This window comes from Ictidomys tridecemlineatus, chromosome 9 (assembly GCF_052094955.1).
Source record: "Ictidomys tridecemlineatus isolate mIctTri1 chromosome 9, mIctTri1.hap1, whole genome shotgun sequence".
In the NCBI taxonomy this organism is placed as follows: domain Eukaryota; kingdom Metazoa; phylum Chordata; class Mammalia; order Rodentia; family Sciuridae; genus Ictidomys; species Ictidomys tridecemlineatus.
The window spans coordinates 35,106,256-35,124,684 of record NC_135485.1 but is presented as its reverse complement, the minus strand read 5'-3'; the positions used below and the strand labels follow the sequence as shown (position 1 = coordinate 35,124,684).

General features: G+C 32.4%; 1 protein-coding gene across 1 annotated transcript in view; it reads left to right on the top strand.

The window, feature by feature from the left end:
• Gabrg1 (gamma-aminobutyric acid type A receptor subunit gamma1) overlaps window positions 1-18,429 on the top strand; it is an 83,443-nt gene that overhangs the window by 47,636 nt on the left and 17,378 nt on the right. The window contains exons 4-8 of the mRNA XM_005319963.4: window positions 6,373-6,593; window positions 7,590-7,672; window positions 9,772-9,909; window positions 10,036-10,188; window positions 14,716-14,927. Of these exons, the coding sequence (XP_005320020.1) occupies window positions 6,373-6,593; window positions 7,590-7,672; window positions 9,772-9,909; window positions 10,036-10,188; window positions 14,716-14,927 (807 nt within the window). The remainder of the gene's footprint in view (window positions 1-6,372; window positions 6,594-7,589; window positions 7,673-9,771; window positions 9,910-10,035; window positions 10,189-14,715; window positions 14,928-18,429) is intronic.

Genomic DNA, 18,429 nt, shown 5'->3' with positions numbered 1-18,429 from the left:
ACAATGATAATAGGGATATAAATATCATTATAATAAAAATATGATAAAAGAGAGGACAGTATGAAGTAAGTAACCAGAACTAGTAACTGGGAAAATATGAATTTTATCTCTCTAGATTACAAATTTATGTATCATGTGGATAATGTGCGTTATAGTGAAGAGGTTAAAGTTGTGGGATATGTGATCAAAATTTCTTACTTGCTGTATGACCTTGGAAAGTTATTTCCTTATATCAGAGTGGGAAAATTCAGAATAGCATGAGAAGATAGAACTTGAAAATGTAATCATTTTGCAAACACAATTTGATCGACTCTAGAAAGCAAATGAGAATGCTGTGAGGAAAATTACTTTTAGCTTTATCTGCTTAAATGAAAGATTACCAAATGTACATTTGAATTTAATTAAAGTCTTATGAAAACATTTCTAATTTAGTAAAAGTAGTAGACTCAAAGTGAATTTCATGCTTTTGCTTAATTGTTTTATTTTTTTTATAGAAATGAAACACAGGGTAGTTTTTATTAAGGCCTTATGAATCCATGAATGTCCATTACTGCTGTTTTAGATCTGTGATGGTTAATTTTTAAGTGTTACCTTGGTGACTCTGGTACTCAGATATTTGGTCAAACACCAACCTAGATTTTTCTGTTAAGGTATTTTTTTATATGTGATTAACATTTTTCATTCAATCAGATGAAGGCTTAAAATACTGACATCCTAAGAGGAAGAAAGATATTTGGACTTGCCAGCCTCCGTCCTGTTATGTGAGCCAATTCTTTAAAATAGACCTAGCTACTCTCTCTTCCATCTGTCCCTCTATCTTATTGGTGAAGTTTCTCTGGAGAAGGTTGGCTAATATAAATTTCTAAAGGTAGTTCCCACTGCAGATTGCAGAGTACTTATTTTATATATCAGGAAGCGAAGCTTCTCCATTATGTTGTAAATTTCTTATTGATGTGAAGTTCATTTATTATTTCCCTCTATTTTTTGTAGAGCTTACTTGTTCTGTGATTATACTGTTTGATGTGTTCCCTTTGAAATTATACATGGAATATTGTAGGATATATATCCTGTAAAAAAATTATGACAAAATATGATGAAGGAAAGTAACACATAAGGTTTTAGAACTTTCAGTTTATAATCCTCATTTCAGTAGTACACGGGTTCAAACAATATCTAGTTTTCAGGTCAATTACTAGAAATTGGTAATTGTAAATAAAGTGGACAAAAACTCTTCCAGATGTTGAATATCCTGTATATTTGTGGAATGCACATTTCTTGACATACAAAAAAGGATGAACTACGTTTTTCATATGGTTTGCATTCTTCAGTTTCCCCATTATGCCTTGCATTTTTTGTTCTTTTTGTTCTTTCTGTTTTTCATTCTTTTTTTCCCCTTTGGTACCAGGGATTGAACATAGGGGTCCTTAACCACTGAGGCACATCCCCTTGTTTTTTTTTTTAATTGTTTATTTTGAAACAGGGTTTCACTAGTTGCTCACAGTTTGCTAAATTGCTGAGACTAGGTTTGAGCCTATGAAATTCCTGCCTCAGCCTCCCCAGCCGCTGGAAATATAGATATGCACTATCACTCAGCTATGCCCTGTATTGTGCTGTTTGTCCCTCTCCGTTTATTAATTAATCCTAGTATGCATTTGAATGTTCCTATGTCCTTCAAGGTTCTGGTCAAATACAATTTTCTTTTTTAATATTTATTTTTTAGCTCTAGTTGGACACAATACCTTTATTTTATATATTTATTTTTTTGTCGTGCTGAGGATCAAACTCAGGTCCTTGCACATGCTAGGCAAGTGCTCTACCATTGAGCCACATCCCCAGCCTAAATATAATTTGTATCATGAAATCTGTCTTAATTTCCCATAACTAAAGATAATCTCTACTTTGATTTCATTTTATATATACCTTTCTTAAGTTTTATGGATCCCCAATTTTTAATGTATAAATTCATATCAAGAGGTCCTATTGTTATCCATGCAAGACAAGTACAATGTAGAAGTAATTGGAACACCAGAAACAAAAACACAACACTTTATTAGCTGAATTCAGGGTTCATGGCTTTTTTTTTAACTTGAGAAAAATAGAGATGATATTTATAGACATTTGTAAAATTCCTTGTGCTGTGGATTAGCTGCATTCTCTCTACATGTCTCTAGCTTTAATATCTCATTTCCTGCTAACCATAATTTAGCCTACCATTCTGACTTTACCATGTGATTAGACAGTTTAGGGAGAGATTAATGCAAAGTGGAAAAATCAGATCAGGGTCCATCAAACTTTATGATGAAAGTATGCATCTATGTTAGTTGGCTAAGCAAATCTTGTATTTTGTATGAAGTTTCTCCCATTACTAAAAAGACTATAATATTGAGTTAACTAATATTTTAAAAATGTGAGATGTAGTGCATAGTTGCAAAGCTGACAATGTATTAATAAAATGACACCATACATTGTTCAATGCTTATAGTTTAAACTGGATAACTTAGAGATCAGGATGACCCACTTCTCACATTTTTTTCACTAATGCTATTTTGTCAGTTAACTTGCAAGGAGATAAGCAAATCATATAAAGTGCATTGGATCTCAAGTTTCAAATGCACTATTCCTTATTTCAAAACATTTAACCTGGGAGATATTGTACTTGTTCTGAGTGAATAAAAGTCCCATTTCATATTTCCTCTTCTTATTTGTTATGTAGATGATTATAACCTCAAAATAGGAAAATAACACACGAGAACATAGTTTGATCATTTTCTGAAAATTCCCCTTAACACAAATGATTAAATGAAGTTGGATTTTTTGATTACTTACAAAAAAGTTCAGACTTGATTGACCTTCTTATCTCAATAAGGCATTTATTCAGGATTAGCAAGTTAAAAGGGCTTGGGTATATTAGCCTCTGTGAGGCTTTAGGAAAGATGGATTATCAAGACATATGCTCTGCATCTTTCACTCTTTAATCTTACATTGAAGAAATTACTGTGGGCTGAAAACTTTACTTTTCTTCAAGATGCATTGCTAAGGAAAACTTGACTCCTTGGAAGTTATAACCTTTCCAACAGTGATGACTACTTTTAGAAGTCGGTGTTCTGAAGAAAGTCCTGGGATGGAAAAATAACCAAGTGAAAGAATGCTTACCTAGTATGTGCAGGCCCCAGGAGAGATTCCCAGCACAATATACATACATAAAAACAAATACATAAATTTAATAGCTTCTAAGCAGTATCCACAACTGCTAGTGAAAGTTCTACCTCTAGACAAATCAGTTTTCAGAAACCACATTAAATGTCCTGTTAGTCAGTTAAATATATTTAACTGCAGTTAAATATACCTACCAAGTAAAATGAGGTTCTCTCTATCACCCAATGTTGGGTAGTGGCCAAATCATAATCCTGACAGGTGTCTCAAGTGGTTTCTGCTGTTTCATCCCATCCAAAAATATGACACAATTCTGCCAAATACCATTAACTAATTGTTCTTTCCAGGATATTCAATAGAATGAATATTTTAGTCAGCTTTTTCTCTGCTGTGATTAAAAGACCTGACAAGCACAGTTTTAGGAGAGGAAACATTTCTTTGGGGTTCACAGTTCCAGAGGTCTATGTCTGCAGATGGCTGGCTCTCTTGCTGTGGCTGGAAGTAAGGCAGAATACCATAGCTCAACAGTGTGACAGAGAAAAACAGCTCAGGACATGACAATCAAGAATCAGAGAGAGCTGGGTGTGTGCAAGTCTGTAATCCCAGAGGCTTGGGGGACTGAGGCAGGAGGGTCAGCCTCAGCAATGGTGAGGCACTTGGCAACTCAGCAAGACTCTGTCTCTAAATACAATACAAAATAGGTCTGAGGATGTGGCTCAGTGGTTGAGGGCCCCTGAGTTCAATCCCTGGTACCTGCCCCCCCCCCAAAAAAAAAAGAATCAGAGAGAACTCCCCTCACCATGGAAAACATATAAACTCCAAAAACACATCCCCAGAAACCCACTTCTTCCAACCATACCCTACCTGTATAAAGTCACTGCCCAGTTAATACCTATTAGAGAATTAATGCACTGATAAGGTTAAGGCTCTCAAAACCAGATCATCTCACCTCTACATTTCATTGCATGGTCTCACACATGAGCTCTGGGGGGACACCTCATATCTAAACCATAACAATGAGGCTTCTTTCTATTCACATTTACAATTAAAACAAAAGTCATGTCATTAGCATGGTTTTGCTGTTAGACTCTGAAGAGTTAATCATTTCTTTCAGATGAAGTGGCTACCTGAATAAATCATGATTGACTAAAAAAATTTTAAATGACATCAAGCCTGAGAAGGGGGCCACAATAGGAATTATTGATAACATTAGTTACACCAGTGATACTGTATATAGTAATCCATTAGCCATACCGAATGACTGCACACATTATATACTGCTACATTAATATTACTCAGTAAGATAATTAAGCATCTCCTGGATAAATATGCTTCATTAGCATGTATTATGTCACATGTTTATGTCTCCACTCAAGTTATAAACAGTATATTAGCAAAATTTTGGCAATGGAAATCACAAAGCTTATCTGGTTACAAAAATACTTTCAACACAGTTGGATTCTGTGCCACACTGACATTAAAAAAAGTCAAAGTTTTAATTATCACATGACAACCAATAAAATGTGATGAGAGGGTCACAATGAAAATTTAATTTTGTGCACAGACTTCATGTCTTTACAGCCACACAAAACAATAATCAGCATGCAATAGATGCTAAATATATTGAATAATTGTACATTACATCATTATATAAAAAAATCATACATAATAGTTCATATACTTATAATACAGTTACTTATATTATACATATAAATTATTACATATTAATACATATAATACCATAATAAATAACATATCGCATTTAATTACGTAATATGTGGGCTGTTGTTCGATTTCAATATATATTTGCTTTCCAAATTGCAACATTGCTCATTTAAAATAGATGAAATACAGTTTCCCTCTCAATTTATCTCTATATTTCAGTTAAGCAAATTCCAAGTTCCATATTCATAAGTTGAGTCTTAGCCCTCACATATTAGTCTTCCTGACACTTTTAAAAAATGTTTTCATTCCTTAATCAAACTCCCAATTATACTTCCATTTGTTATATTAAATATTTCACAAATTGGCCACTGTTTGCAAATATCTTGTCAAGGGCAGGTAACTAGGCTCTCCCACAAGTAACTCATGTAATAGCTTATATTCTTCAGTTTATTTTTTGTTCTCTTAATTTCTAAGTTATGAACACACAGACACATACACATCTTTTTAATTCCCTATCTTCATAGCACTATTACTGCATACTTATTCATTAATTATTTTGAGTAACTTTTAGTGCTTATAATATAGCAGACATTTAGGATACAAAGGTAAATAATACCTAGTTACCTCCTCCTGTTCTCTAATAACTGAGTGACTTTTTATTTATAGTTACTTGCTGATTATGCCCAGTCTGTCTAGTCTTGGAATCATCAACCTCACTTTCGAAGCACCATAGCGTGTATGTGGTATGGAGTTTAACTTGGAATTCAGTCTTGCAATGGCTCAGTTTCAGTCTTGCAATGGCTCAGTTTCTCTATCAGCCAATTATTAACCCTGTGATGTGGGTAGAATTAATCTGCCTTTATTTTAATCAGCAAATGTTACTGAAAAATAAAGATGATAGTAGTGCAAATTTTCTAGGTATTGAGAAAGATTTAGTGACATGCATGAGACAAGGAAAACTCTTAACATAGTGTTTCATGTGTTATAATTGCTCAAAGACTTATATGTGGTAACTTGAAAACATTTGAAACCAGTGGGCCTAAATAATTGGAGTTAATTTTTCAGACTAAAAACTTAATTAGTAAATTAGCTTTTTAGAATAAGCCTTCTAGATAATTTAGTAGCCATTTTCCTCTTAAATTTGTACTTAATTGTGATTTTTTTGTGATGTAATCATTTATAAATACCACAAATTAGTAACATTGCTGAAAAGATAAATTTATTTTTTAAAGCAAATTTGTGAGTTTACTTTTAACTTTAATGGCTACATCATACATATGACAAAACTTTGAATAACAGGTATAAAATAGAAGGAAATAAAACAATACCAGGCAGTAGAAATTGCCAGAAGTCTTGACTTTTAGTTTATATAATCCACATACACAATTAAAGGAAAAGTTAAGAAAATGGCTATTTTTTTCCTCTAAAAATATTGAGCTTCAGTGCTATTAATTAGCAGGAACTTTATAATCTGAAATTTTAAACTTTTGAAAAAAAAAACACCTAAAATGGTGGCTTTACTAATATGTTATTATTATTCTTTTTATCCCTTAGGAGTACACAATTGACATAATTTTTGCCCAAACCTGGTTTGACAGCCGTTTGAAGTTCAACAGTACCATGAAAGTGCTCATGCTTAACAGTAATATGGTTGGAAAAATTTGGATTCCTGACACTTTTTTCAGAAATTCAAGAAAATCAGATGCACACTGGATAACAACTCCGAATCGCCTGCTGCGGATTTGGAATGATGGACGAGTTCTATATACTCTCAGGTAATATTGTTTGAAAAATTTGTAGTTGCTCTAATTTATTTTCAAAACTAATATTTAATTAGTGTCTGCATTTTCTCCTTCTTCCAACTTACAAATTTAGAAAATGTGTAGCTCTTTTTCTTCTGCTAAAATCTAAAATGGCGAAATGTTTTGGCAGTATTTAATCTCAGGGTTACTATTATGTGAAAAGTAACCTGTAGTGCAAATCACTGAGATTTTTCTCTAGCATCCTATCTTGCTATAAAATTGTATAATCTGAATTTCAAACAACCTCAATTAATAAAACATTCTTAAGAAAGTGCTAGAAATTCCTCAAGAAATGATTGACATATAAGTTCGCTGTGCAAAGTTCAAATATATTTAGTTCATTTCCTTGAAGATATCTACTTACTAAAAATCATTCTTGGGGTTGAGAATATAACTCAGTTGGTAGAGTGCTTGGCTTGAATAGCACAAGGCCCTGGATTCAGTCCCCAGCACCACAAACAAAACAAAACAAAACAAAAAAACATTCTTAATGGGAAAATATTCCTGATATATTAAGATGAAAAACATCAAAACACTTAACTATGTACAATTTGTTAATCTGGTGTATGTATGCCTGTATATGTGCATGTGTATTGGTGAAGATCCTGAACTATAAATTTTTTAGCCATTATTATTTTTGTATTGGTTCTTTTTGGTAATATGTGAAGTTGAATCTATTTTAATATAACTATACAAGTATGGTGAAGTATGACTTTTTAAGTACCAAGATTTTATTAAAATACATACAGAAGTGATCTGATTGGCTGGAAAAGAGAATGTTAGAATTTTCATTTTTAACTAGGAATGTTATAATATCCTTTTAAGACTTTGAGATTTTAAAATGATTATTACATTCTAATCCTACATACTTCATTATTGTGGTCTAAAATCATGTTTTAAAATTAGACAAGAGAGTTTAATGATGGAAAATTGTCTTCATTTAATATTTATCTTTTCATCTAAATATAGATTGACAATTAATGCAGAATGTTACCTTCAGCTTCATAACTTTCCTATGGATGAACATTCTTGTCCACTGGAATTTTCAAGCTGTAAGTCAGAAAATACTTGATAATTTCATACAGTTTAGTCTCAAATCTCATTTCTTTAAAAAATGTAAAGCAAAATGAGAAAAAAAGACAGTTTTTAGAAGAGTGGATTATATTCAACTCTCTTAGATAAAATAATTACGAATAGTACATGAATTCCTTGCTTTTAAACTAAAAAACAATAAATAGGTAGTGAATGTATATACGTTTTATTAAATCATTTATTAAATCATCTTTACAACTTTCAGTGTTTTCAAGTCTATTTTTCTTAGCTTGAATAAATAAGGGAATACTTAAGATAGGTTTGTTTTCACATATTTTTACAGAGTAAAGAAAAATTGATTCAAAGTATATTCATTTTGCTGGAGGCAGCATCTAAATTTATTGCCTTGGATTTTAAAATGTTTCAAAAATTACTTGGGTGAAGAGTATTTACTACATAAAAGTAAATATTTGAAAAGACTTTAATGAGTTGGAGATGAGCTTTTTTAATTAAAGGTAAAAAATGAACACAAGAGTGGTTAGAACTAACTAAATTGAACCTAAAATTTTATTCCAAAAAACAGTTATAATATTTTTATTGCAATATTAATTTTATTTTATGTTTACAAAAATATTTGTATTCTCATATATTCTTAGGAAAATTCTGATCTAAAAAATAATTAGACAATATATATGACTTTTAAAAATGCTATTGCCTATATCCACAAATCATTTAATGCTATTTTCCTTCCTTCACAGTTGGATTTTTTTTTCATGGTTCCGAATGTATTCTAGAACCTATTCTTAGTATATTGTGATACAGGTATTTACTCATAAGTATTTCCCCACCTCTTCACTTAGTAAATTCTAAATATCTCTGTTGCCCTTTATTAAAGATTTTATTGGATTATCTTCATAAATTTTATTTTATTATGTTAATGATCTTATATCTCACTCAATGTATAAAGACAGCTAAATCAGGGCAAAAGACTTGATAAATAGGAATTATCAAGGAAGAGTTGACATGTAAATATTGGATGACGTAACATTTAGTGCACTTTTCCCTATTTGACATTCTTAACATCTTGTGATTTGCTTTGACTTTACTTGCCATTACTAGAAATGAATAATCCATCCCTGTAAATGCAATTGGGTGTCAATGACACAATACCATCATCCTAACTTCCTTTGTCAGGTATTCTGTACAGGCTCACTAGAAAATTTAGCCTCTACCTCTAATATTTCACAACAAAGATTTGTAAAAGATTTTACTCTAGCCCCAATTTAAAGTCAATGTCTTAAGAGAGAGGTTAAGTATCTACACAACCATGTTTATTTGTACCCACATTCCTATATGTTATCACTTTTCACTCAACTACCTCTGTGATTATAATGAATAGGAACTATGGAAAAGCACTGTAACCACAGCCCTGGAGAGCAAAAAGGAAAACATTCTTAAATAGGTCAGCAGAGATGAAAGCAAATTTATTGTATTACCAATAGGAGATCCTGCAAAATAATATACTATTTTGGAAATATTAGAATATTTGTGAATTCTGATTTTGAAATATGGTACAGCACTCCTTGTGCTGAAACAATTAGAAACTTCATAGTATTACAATATTTCCAAACACAGATGAGCAATCAAAAATAGGAAGTAATGTTTGTCCACCAAAAAAAAAATCACATAAAAAATTGAAGTCAGAAGGATAAGTTTGCAGGCAATTGTGACCTAGAGACATTTCAAAACATGGGAATTCCATGCTTTGGTTTTGACAGTCTTGTGGGGTGAATTCTAATATAACAAAATCTTTACATAAATCTGAGATATAAAATGTTATATACTTTAGATCACTGAAGAAGTGTCCCCACTCCCAAATTCCAAGGACTAAAATATAAGTTGGCTGTGATATTAATATATAGGGTGAAATAACTTTTAAATATGATTATGCTTTAAACATGCATATTTCATTCAGTTTTTTCCTATATTTGGTATATCTTATAATAACACACAAGGGAAGAATCTCCAAGAGTTAGTTTTTGGATAATGTTGGTATTGCAATGTTAGCAGCTTTGGAACTTGCTTATCTATATATTTTTTATTTCAATTTTCCTTCCAGATGGGTATCCTAAAAATGAAATTGAATATAAGTGGAAAAAGCCCTCTGTGGAAGTGGCTGATCCTAAATACTGGAGATTATATCAGTTTGCATTTGTAGGGTTACGGAACACAACTGAAATCTCTCACACAATCTCTGGTAAGGAGAAAACACAAATTGGTGAATGATACTAGTAGAGAATGGCATTGGCATTTAACTATATGAATTGAAATATATATTTTTATGCATTTTCTAGCCAAAGTAAAACATGTATTTTTCTTCCAGGCGATTATATTATCATGACAATTTTTTTTGACCTGAGCAGACGAATGGGATATTTCACTATCCAGACCTACATCCCATGCATTCTTACAGTTGTTCTTTCTTGGGTGTCTTTTTGGATCAATAAAGATGCAGTACCTGCAAGAACATCACTGGGTATGGTATATAATATTATGCTATGTTATCAGAGGGTTTTAAAAAATATTCTAATAAAAGTCTACAGGAGAAAATACTAGAAATATTCCTCTAGACCATAATCAAGGGGAAAATGTACTGAAATTCTATTGGAATACCATTTGAAAGAACTGAATAAAGGACAAGTAGAAAACAAAGTAAATAACTTGAACTTTAGAAAATTCCTTATTTTTCATGCTGAAGGAAGTCAAAGGAAATATAGTTCACAATAAGAATTAATAAATGAAAATCTCTAAATAAATATCTAAACCTCATTTTGGTAAATATTTTCAATGACTTTGATCAGTTTTATTTTACCACTAATAATCAGCATGTATATAAAACTCCTTCCTCAAATGTTTCAAATGAATAGTCTGATGTTCCACAGGGCAGGTACCTGGAAGGATCAAGAAACTCCCTAGCTTATGCAATATATAAAATGTGCAATTAATCTGTGAATATTTGAAGGTTGCTGTTTAAAGAGTAATTTGTAATTCATACTGGATAAAATGGATTTTTTTCTCTTTTTATAGTAATCTATTGCAGCAACAAATCACTTGAGGAAATCAGGGTCTAACTACCATATATTTTTTAAATGAAAGTGATGATCTATATTCATGTATTCCTACACAAAGAAAATTTATTGATTTATTTTCAAGATCAGTCTAAAATATGAATCTTAACTGTGTGTGAATAATTATCCACTGATAATTATGTATTAAAAACATAAAGACATTTGAGACAATTGGTATTTTAATGGTAAAGAGTTTTCATGTGAATTCTCTGATAACTGGCAAATAACTCCATTTAATAAATAGTGAACTGCAATTCACATAAAAGTGGCAGCAATAAAACCTGAAACATGTAGCTCTAGAATTGCCTTTTCTTTGAGACTCTAAGTACTTATTCATAAGTGTTATTTCTTTCTATTATTTCAAATTATTTTGTTTTAAAGCACTTTCATTATTATAGTTTCTTTATATACTATTACAATTATAAGTTAACATAGTATATTTGCTTTTATTTTCATTTTGTTTTTCCAAAGAGAATTTGAGTGGATTGTTTCTACTATTGAATTTATATTTTAAAAAATCATATGCTATGGTGTCATAAAACAGCAGATCCAATTTTATGATTTTACATGAATTCATATATTTTTAATACTAGCATTTGTCAAGATAGGCATAGCTAGATCAAATTAAAGTATACTTCCTATAATTCTGAGCCCTATGAAGTTGTAATTAATTTTATAAGCATTCATACGTATGTTTACATCTTGTTGAGGGACAATTTATTGAAGTAATTTTTTCAACATTGCATTTTAACATTTATGAAATGTTTTCTGTGAAAATTACAAGACATGTGGGTGGACATGTTTGCTATACCATGATGTGGTGTCCAGAGAGTCCTCTGTGGAGGTGGCATTTGAGTAGTAACCTAATGGTGAAGTACTTGATCGATATTTGGTAGAAGAATAATCAAGGCAGGAAGAACCTGTCAGGGTAAGCTTGATTTCAGAAAGATGACAGGTGTGGCTAGAACTGACTGAATAGTGTCAGAAGATGAGATTGGAGAGTGGATAGTGCTTGGATCGTTAAAGTCTTTGTGAGCCACTTTTGGAACTTGGATTTTTTTCCACACTTGATGGGAGATTATCATAGGCTCTTGACCAGAGGAATCCATGGAGAAAATAACAATGATATCTGAATTGGTTTCTTCTTGTCCTGTTAATATTCCAAACATTTTTTATTAGCATAAATTCAGAGGTACTTTAATAGGAAATCCATCATGGTCTTCTCAGTTTAATCACTGTGATATTAATTGCTAAATTAGAGAAACACATTTCTGAAAGCTAAGCTGTACTGTGGTTTTCCTTGCTTTATTAAACAGAAATGTAATCGTGTTTTATTAAAGTAAAATTTAATATAATCATTGATAATAAAATACATGCACACATCGACTCTGTGACTTTTAAATAGAGATGGGACAGAGAAATCTTCTTTTGTTTGATTATGGGATCTTTGTAATTTACTACTCACCACCCCCAGCAAAAGGAAGTGTGGAAGTTGAAGAAAAAAGGATACTTGCATTCATTGAAAGTGTTTAGCATTACCATATACAAATCCTTTAGAATACAGTTTTGGTTTCAAAATAATTGAAGTAAAAATTCTCAGGAATAATGAGAGAAATGGACAACTTTGCAATTGTAATTGGACTACAGTCCCCTTCTCAATTAGTGAAGAAAAAAAAATCATTCAAGATGTAGAAGATCTTAATGAGATCACCAACTGCATGAACTGATTTATATTTACTAAACACAGCAACTAACTTCAGTACATAATGTATTTTCCAATGCATATGGAACATTAACCAAGATTTCAACACAATTCAAAAGATTCAAGTTTTCCTGAGCATATTTTCGAACAAAAATGGAAGTAAATTAAAAGTTAATAAACATAATGTAACTAACAATGTCCTCAAAGTTTTAAAATTTTAAAAAGAATGAACTTTTAGGTGACCTTTGGGTCCAGTAAGGAACAAAAGGAAGTTAGACAATATTTCAAACTGAATTTTAATAGAACATAGCATAAATTCAGGTGGGATATAGGTGGACATAATGTTTGCTATCATGCAGTGTGGTGTCTATATAAATCTATAAAAGTGGCATTAGAACCGTGATTAATGAAGTATGAGGCTGACACACTACTTAGATTAGAAATTATAGTTTTAAATATTAATATTAGAAATGAATAAAGATTTAAAATCAGTAACCTAAGTATCCATTTTAAGAATAAGTAAATTAATTACTTTTTATATATTGATTATTGGTATCAAGCAAGGTACTACTGTGCTAATGTTTTTGGGTGAGAGGCATAGGAGTAAGAAAATTTCCTTAAGATTACAAAGATAATAGGTGGGTCCGGGATTAATTCTGTATTTGCTTCCAACGCACTTTTGACATTTTCTGTTCCAATACTAAGAACTGTTAAAACTAGAAAGATGAACATGTCACAGGAATTCTTACACAGCAACATGATGGAAAATGATAGTTACTGCCTTCACCATAACAAAGAGGCTGTTGCTACAGCTTTATTGTTTTATTATGACAAATGTTGTCATTCTATAAATATTGGCCAAATTAAGAAGCATTTAGCATTATATGTAGTACTTTGAAGGGTAAACAGTGCCAACTATAGAGCCATATATAGTGTGCTAAAGAAGGGAAATTGTAGCAGTTTAGGCAAAGAGAGACCTAGCAAGTGCATCTGTGATTTAGGTGACCAAGGTGAGGCAGGACATGATGGTGGAAGGACCTGGTGGGGCAGCATTCATAGCATCCAGGAAGCAAAGAGAAAGAAGGGGCCATAGGGAATATGTACCCTCTGAGGGCTTCCTCCTAGTGACCAGCCTCCTCCAGTCATAAACCATCTGCCTACAATTCCCACTCAGCCCATTCAAACTAGGATGAGCTGATCAGGCTGCAGTTCCCACAATCCAGTGATTTTACCTCCAGACATTCAGTGATTAGCACAGGAGCTTTTGGAAGACACTTCATATGTAAACCATAACAGGACCTAAGATTAATGGCAGGAACCACAAGAAAGCCAATGGGTAAAGAGATGCAGTTATGTCCAAAGACAACACCCTGGGACACTGGGGTAGGGCTCTTGCACTTATTCCTATTCCACATGTTGAGTGCCTAAAAATGTAAATCTTTACCTCGTCCTTCTGAAGTATTCACTTTATATAATTATGCCTGGATACTTAAACTCTGAGGTTAAAAAGTAGGTTGAAGTCAATTTATCAAATAAGAAGGCTCTATGTTCATTTGGATTCATTTAACCACATATAGCAGGTAATAGCTGTTCTCCAATTAGGTAGAATGGTATTTGTTTCTCTTGTGCAAGTCCAGTCATAGGCAGTGCAAGGTGATATGGCACACTGCAGTAGGAGGAATTCAGGCTGTTAGCTTTCTTCTAAGTTATGGGGTGACCTGAATTCCAAGGATCATTTGCTGGTCTAAGATGACAACAGGCTCTCCATCCATTGCATTCTGGCAGAGCAGTTCCAGAGGGAGAGAGAAAGAAAGGCCTTTCCCAGTTCATTAAAACCGTTTTTTAGACTGTTTCCATTGACTCAGGTCTCCTTGGCTAGGTATTAGCCTGTGGTTACACCCTGTTGCTGAGAAGGTGGCAAATAAAGTTGTTCTTCCAGGCAACAACATCCTAGTTTAAAAATTGGTATTTTATTACTATGGAGAAAGAGAAGGATGGGTATCAGGCATTAATTTGCAGCCCACAGTAATTTAAATGACTAAAATTCACAGACACAAAAAGCGCATTGAACATAGCGTAGCCATGGTTACCAGTAATTCTTTCTGTAAATCCCTGGTAATCATATTCTTTTGTTTCCATTGTTTATTTAAGCTCAAAATATTGCCAGATCAGATGGAAAAGTAAAGTGGTGTGTTAAATTATTTTTAATCTATTTTTCCCCCTCTCTCTATAGGTATCACTACCGTTTTGACTATGACAACCCTGAGTACAATTGCCAGGAAGTCTTTACCTAAGGTTTCTTACGTGACTGCGATGGATCTCTTTGTTTCTGTGTGTTTCATTTTTGTTTTTGCAGCCTTGATGGAATATGGAACCTTGCACTATTTTACTAGCAACAAAAAAGGAAAGACTACTAGAGACAGGAAGCTAAAAAGCAAGGCCTCGGTATGTCACAAAAGATTTTTTCATAAAAGCCAGCTGACATGGAGATGCTGTTTCAAATACTTATGTGGTATTTATGGTGCTAGGGAGTATTTGAGGCACTGTGACAAAAGATAACGTAGAAAGATAAAAATGGAGAGCCCAACATTACCTGCCAATTTTTGTATCTATATTTCCTCAGTATTCCTATTGGATCTCCCATGCAGAGTAATTTCTAATACTGTAAAATCTTCCACAAGTGGTATGCTTTTTGCACCTAAAACAATTCTTAAGATTTGTCTTCGATTCTATTTTTGTGTTAGAATTTGGAATTCTAAAAAATTCAAATTGTTACATGTTTATACTCCGTTAGTCCCCCTTTCTTAGCATATCTACCTTAACTTATATTGTATCAGTTTATATATTAAAATTTATTTTACTGATCCTAATATACTTAAGTTTTGGATAATTGACCATAATTTCCTTTTATAATGACAATTATTGATCTGACATTTATATCTAACACTGAGTGTTTCCGGCACTCTTCAGAGCATTCTATATGCATGATTTCATTTATTCTCAGAGCAAGAATTAAAGAATAAGTTCATTGATTTGCAGAAGGACAGCATAGTAAATGAGAGATCAAAGACTCAAACACAGGTCTGTTTTGGTATGAGAGCTCAAACTTGTAACTCTTTCTTTGTATTTCCCTATTGTTAGGGAACTCAAAAAGGTAGACATTTATTTCTCCAGAATGAACAACAAAGATAATCATTGTTAATTTTAGTAAATATTTTTAAAACAGACTTGTTCCAAAATACTCAAATAAATTATAACTGTATACACCAGTTATGATAGATGTGAGCTTAAAAGCCTGCCATGTTATATATAGTGTGAGGCATGGAGTTAGTTTCAGGATTCAGTGATTTTTTTCTCCTTCTCATTTTTCACTCATTTTTTAAATGAATTTTTGCCCTACATTTAAATTTTTAAATATCTAATTTTTTTAGTTGTTGTTGAACACAATACCTTTATTTCACTTATTTATTCTTATGTGGTGCTGAGGATCGAACCCAGGGTCTCGCACATGCGATGCAAGTACTCTACTGCTGAGCCACAACTCTAGTCCCTTAAATTATAATTTACTTTTCAATTTATATTCCAATAAGCAAGCCCTGTTATATTTTGTTTTCTGACTCCCACAACATAAAAGCAAAGCATGTTGTTGGCAGTACAGATTTGAATATTTATGTTGTACAATGATCCTGTGACTCTCTCATGTTACATGACTTTAGCTTATACATGGGACATAGTGATGTTCCTGAATGAATACATCAGAGAACAAGAATGTCAGCTTTAATATTCAGTGCTATTTTTTATTCATCCTAATTAGTTCTACATGACATAGAATGCATTTTTAAAAATTTGTTCTAATTAGTTATACATGACAAATAGAATGCATTTATGCACTTTGTTGTACCATACATAAATGGGATATAATTTTTCATTTTTCTAATTTTACATGTTATGTAGGTTCGCATCAGTCATGTGGTCATATGTGTTCATAAGGGAATAATGTCTGTTTCATTCTACTGTCCTTTCTATCCCTATATCCCCTCCCTCCATTCACTCCCCTTTACCTAATCTAAAGTAACTCTATTCTTTCCTAGCACTGCCCCACTTATTGTGAATTAGCATCCATATATTAGAGAAAACATTCGGCCTTAGTTTTTCTGGGAGTGGCTTATTTCGCTTAGCATGATGGTCTCAAACTCCATCCACTTACCAGCAAATGTCATAATTTTATTCTTATTTAAAGCTGAATAATATTCCATTGAATATGAATATACACACACACACACACACCACATTTTCTTTATCCATTCCTCTATTGAAGGACACCTAGGATGGTCCCATAGTTTAGCTATTGTGAAGTGAGCTGCTATAAACATTGACCTGGTTGCAACACTGTACTCTGCTGATTTTAAGTCCTTCGGGTATAAACCAAAGAGTGGGTTAGCTAGGTCAAAGGTGATTGCATTCCAAGTTTTCTGAGAAATCTTTATACTGCTTTCCATAGTGGTTGCTCCAACTTCCAGTCTCACAGCAATGTATGATTCACAAGAGTCTCGAAATAAATAAATGGAATACTTGGGAATCAATCTAACAAAAGAGGTGAAAGACCTCTACAATGAAAATTACAAATCAATAAAAAAAAAAGTAATTTAAGAAGACCTTAGAAGATAGAATGCATTTTGAATACATCATACATACTTGGAGTATAACTTTTCATTCTTCGGGTCAAACATGATGTAAAGTTACACTTATCATGTAATCATACATGTACATAGGGTAATAAGGTCTGATCCATTCTACAATCATTCCTACTCCCATATCTCCTCTCCTCCCTTCACTCCCCTCTGTCTAATCCAGAGTACCTCTATTCTTCCCTAGCACCTCCCCTTATTGTGAATTAGCATCTACATATCAGAGAAACCAGAAAATTCGGTTCTTTGGGATTGGGTTATTTCACTTATTTTTAGATAAATAAAAATGAATGTTTTCTACTACATTCCTTTAATTAAAGCCAAACATCTTTGCTAGATTTTTTTAAAGTATGTTTGCTACTTTCAAAATTTTAGTTCTGGAAATTTTGATTGAAAATGTTTAGAATAAAAATAACTAATGTTAAAAGACAGATGATGTATAATTTTGAATGTATTTTCTAATATCACTCTAAGAATATATATAACAAGTTCTATTATTCTATTACCTAATGACATAAAACTGAGAAGTGGGTATTGTAGGGGAACAGTTGATCAGTTTGACTGCAGATCATGTACTCAACCACAGTTCTAGGTGGCACAAATACTCAAAAGAGCTGAAATATTGGAAGAAAAATATTAAAGTTATGGTGTTATTCAAACATAAGCTCACAAAATATGTATTAAAGTCTACCAGATCCTCTTCTACTCTAGTAATTTAAAGAAAAAAGTCTATCAAGTATTTAAAATTTAATCCAGGATGCAAAAATAGTAAAGGTGGAAAAACCACAAATAATAATTAAATGACAGCTCTGAACCACTAAATGATGACAGATGGCAACATTTCAATTGACATAATTGATTACCTGTGTGACAATATTTTTTTTCAGTCATCCAAACTTAAATTCTTTAGTCGTTCTTTCTTTGTTCAGTTATGTGCTTAATGAGCTCTTTCAGTTCTAAATTGTGCTTTGAAAGGCCAGGATCAGTAATCAAATTTGTTTTCCTGCCTGGTCCAGTGTTTAGCCATATGGTCTTCCTAATCAGGTAAATTAAAATGCACTTTATAAAGAATAGACTGCCTTTGATTCTTTGGAATTGGCTTATTTCAGTTAGCATGATAGTCTCTAGTCCCATTTCGTTTACCTGCAAATGTCATAATTTCATTCTTTATGTCTGAATAACATCCCTTTGTTTATATGTACAACATTTTCAGTATTAGTCCTTATGTTGAAGGGCACCCAGGTTGGTTCCATAGCTTA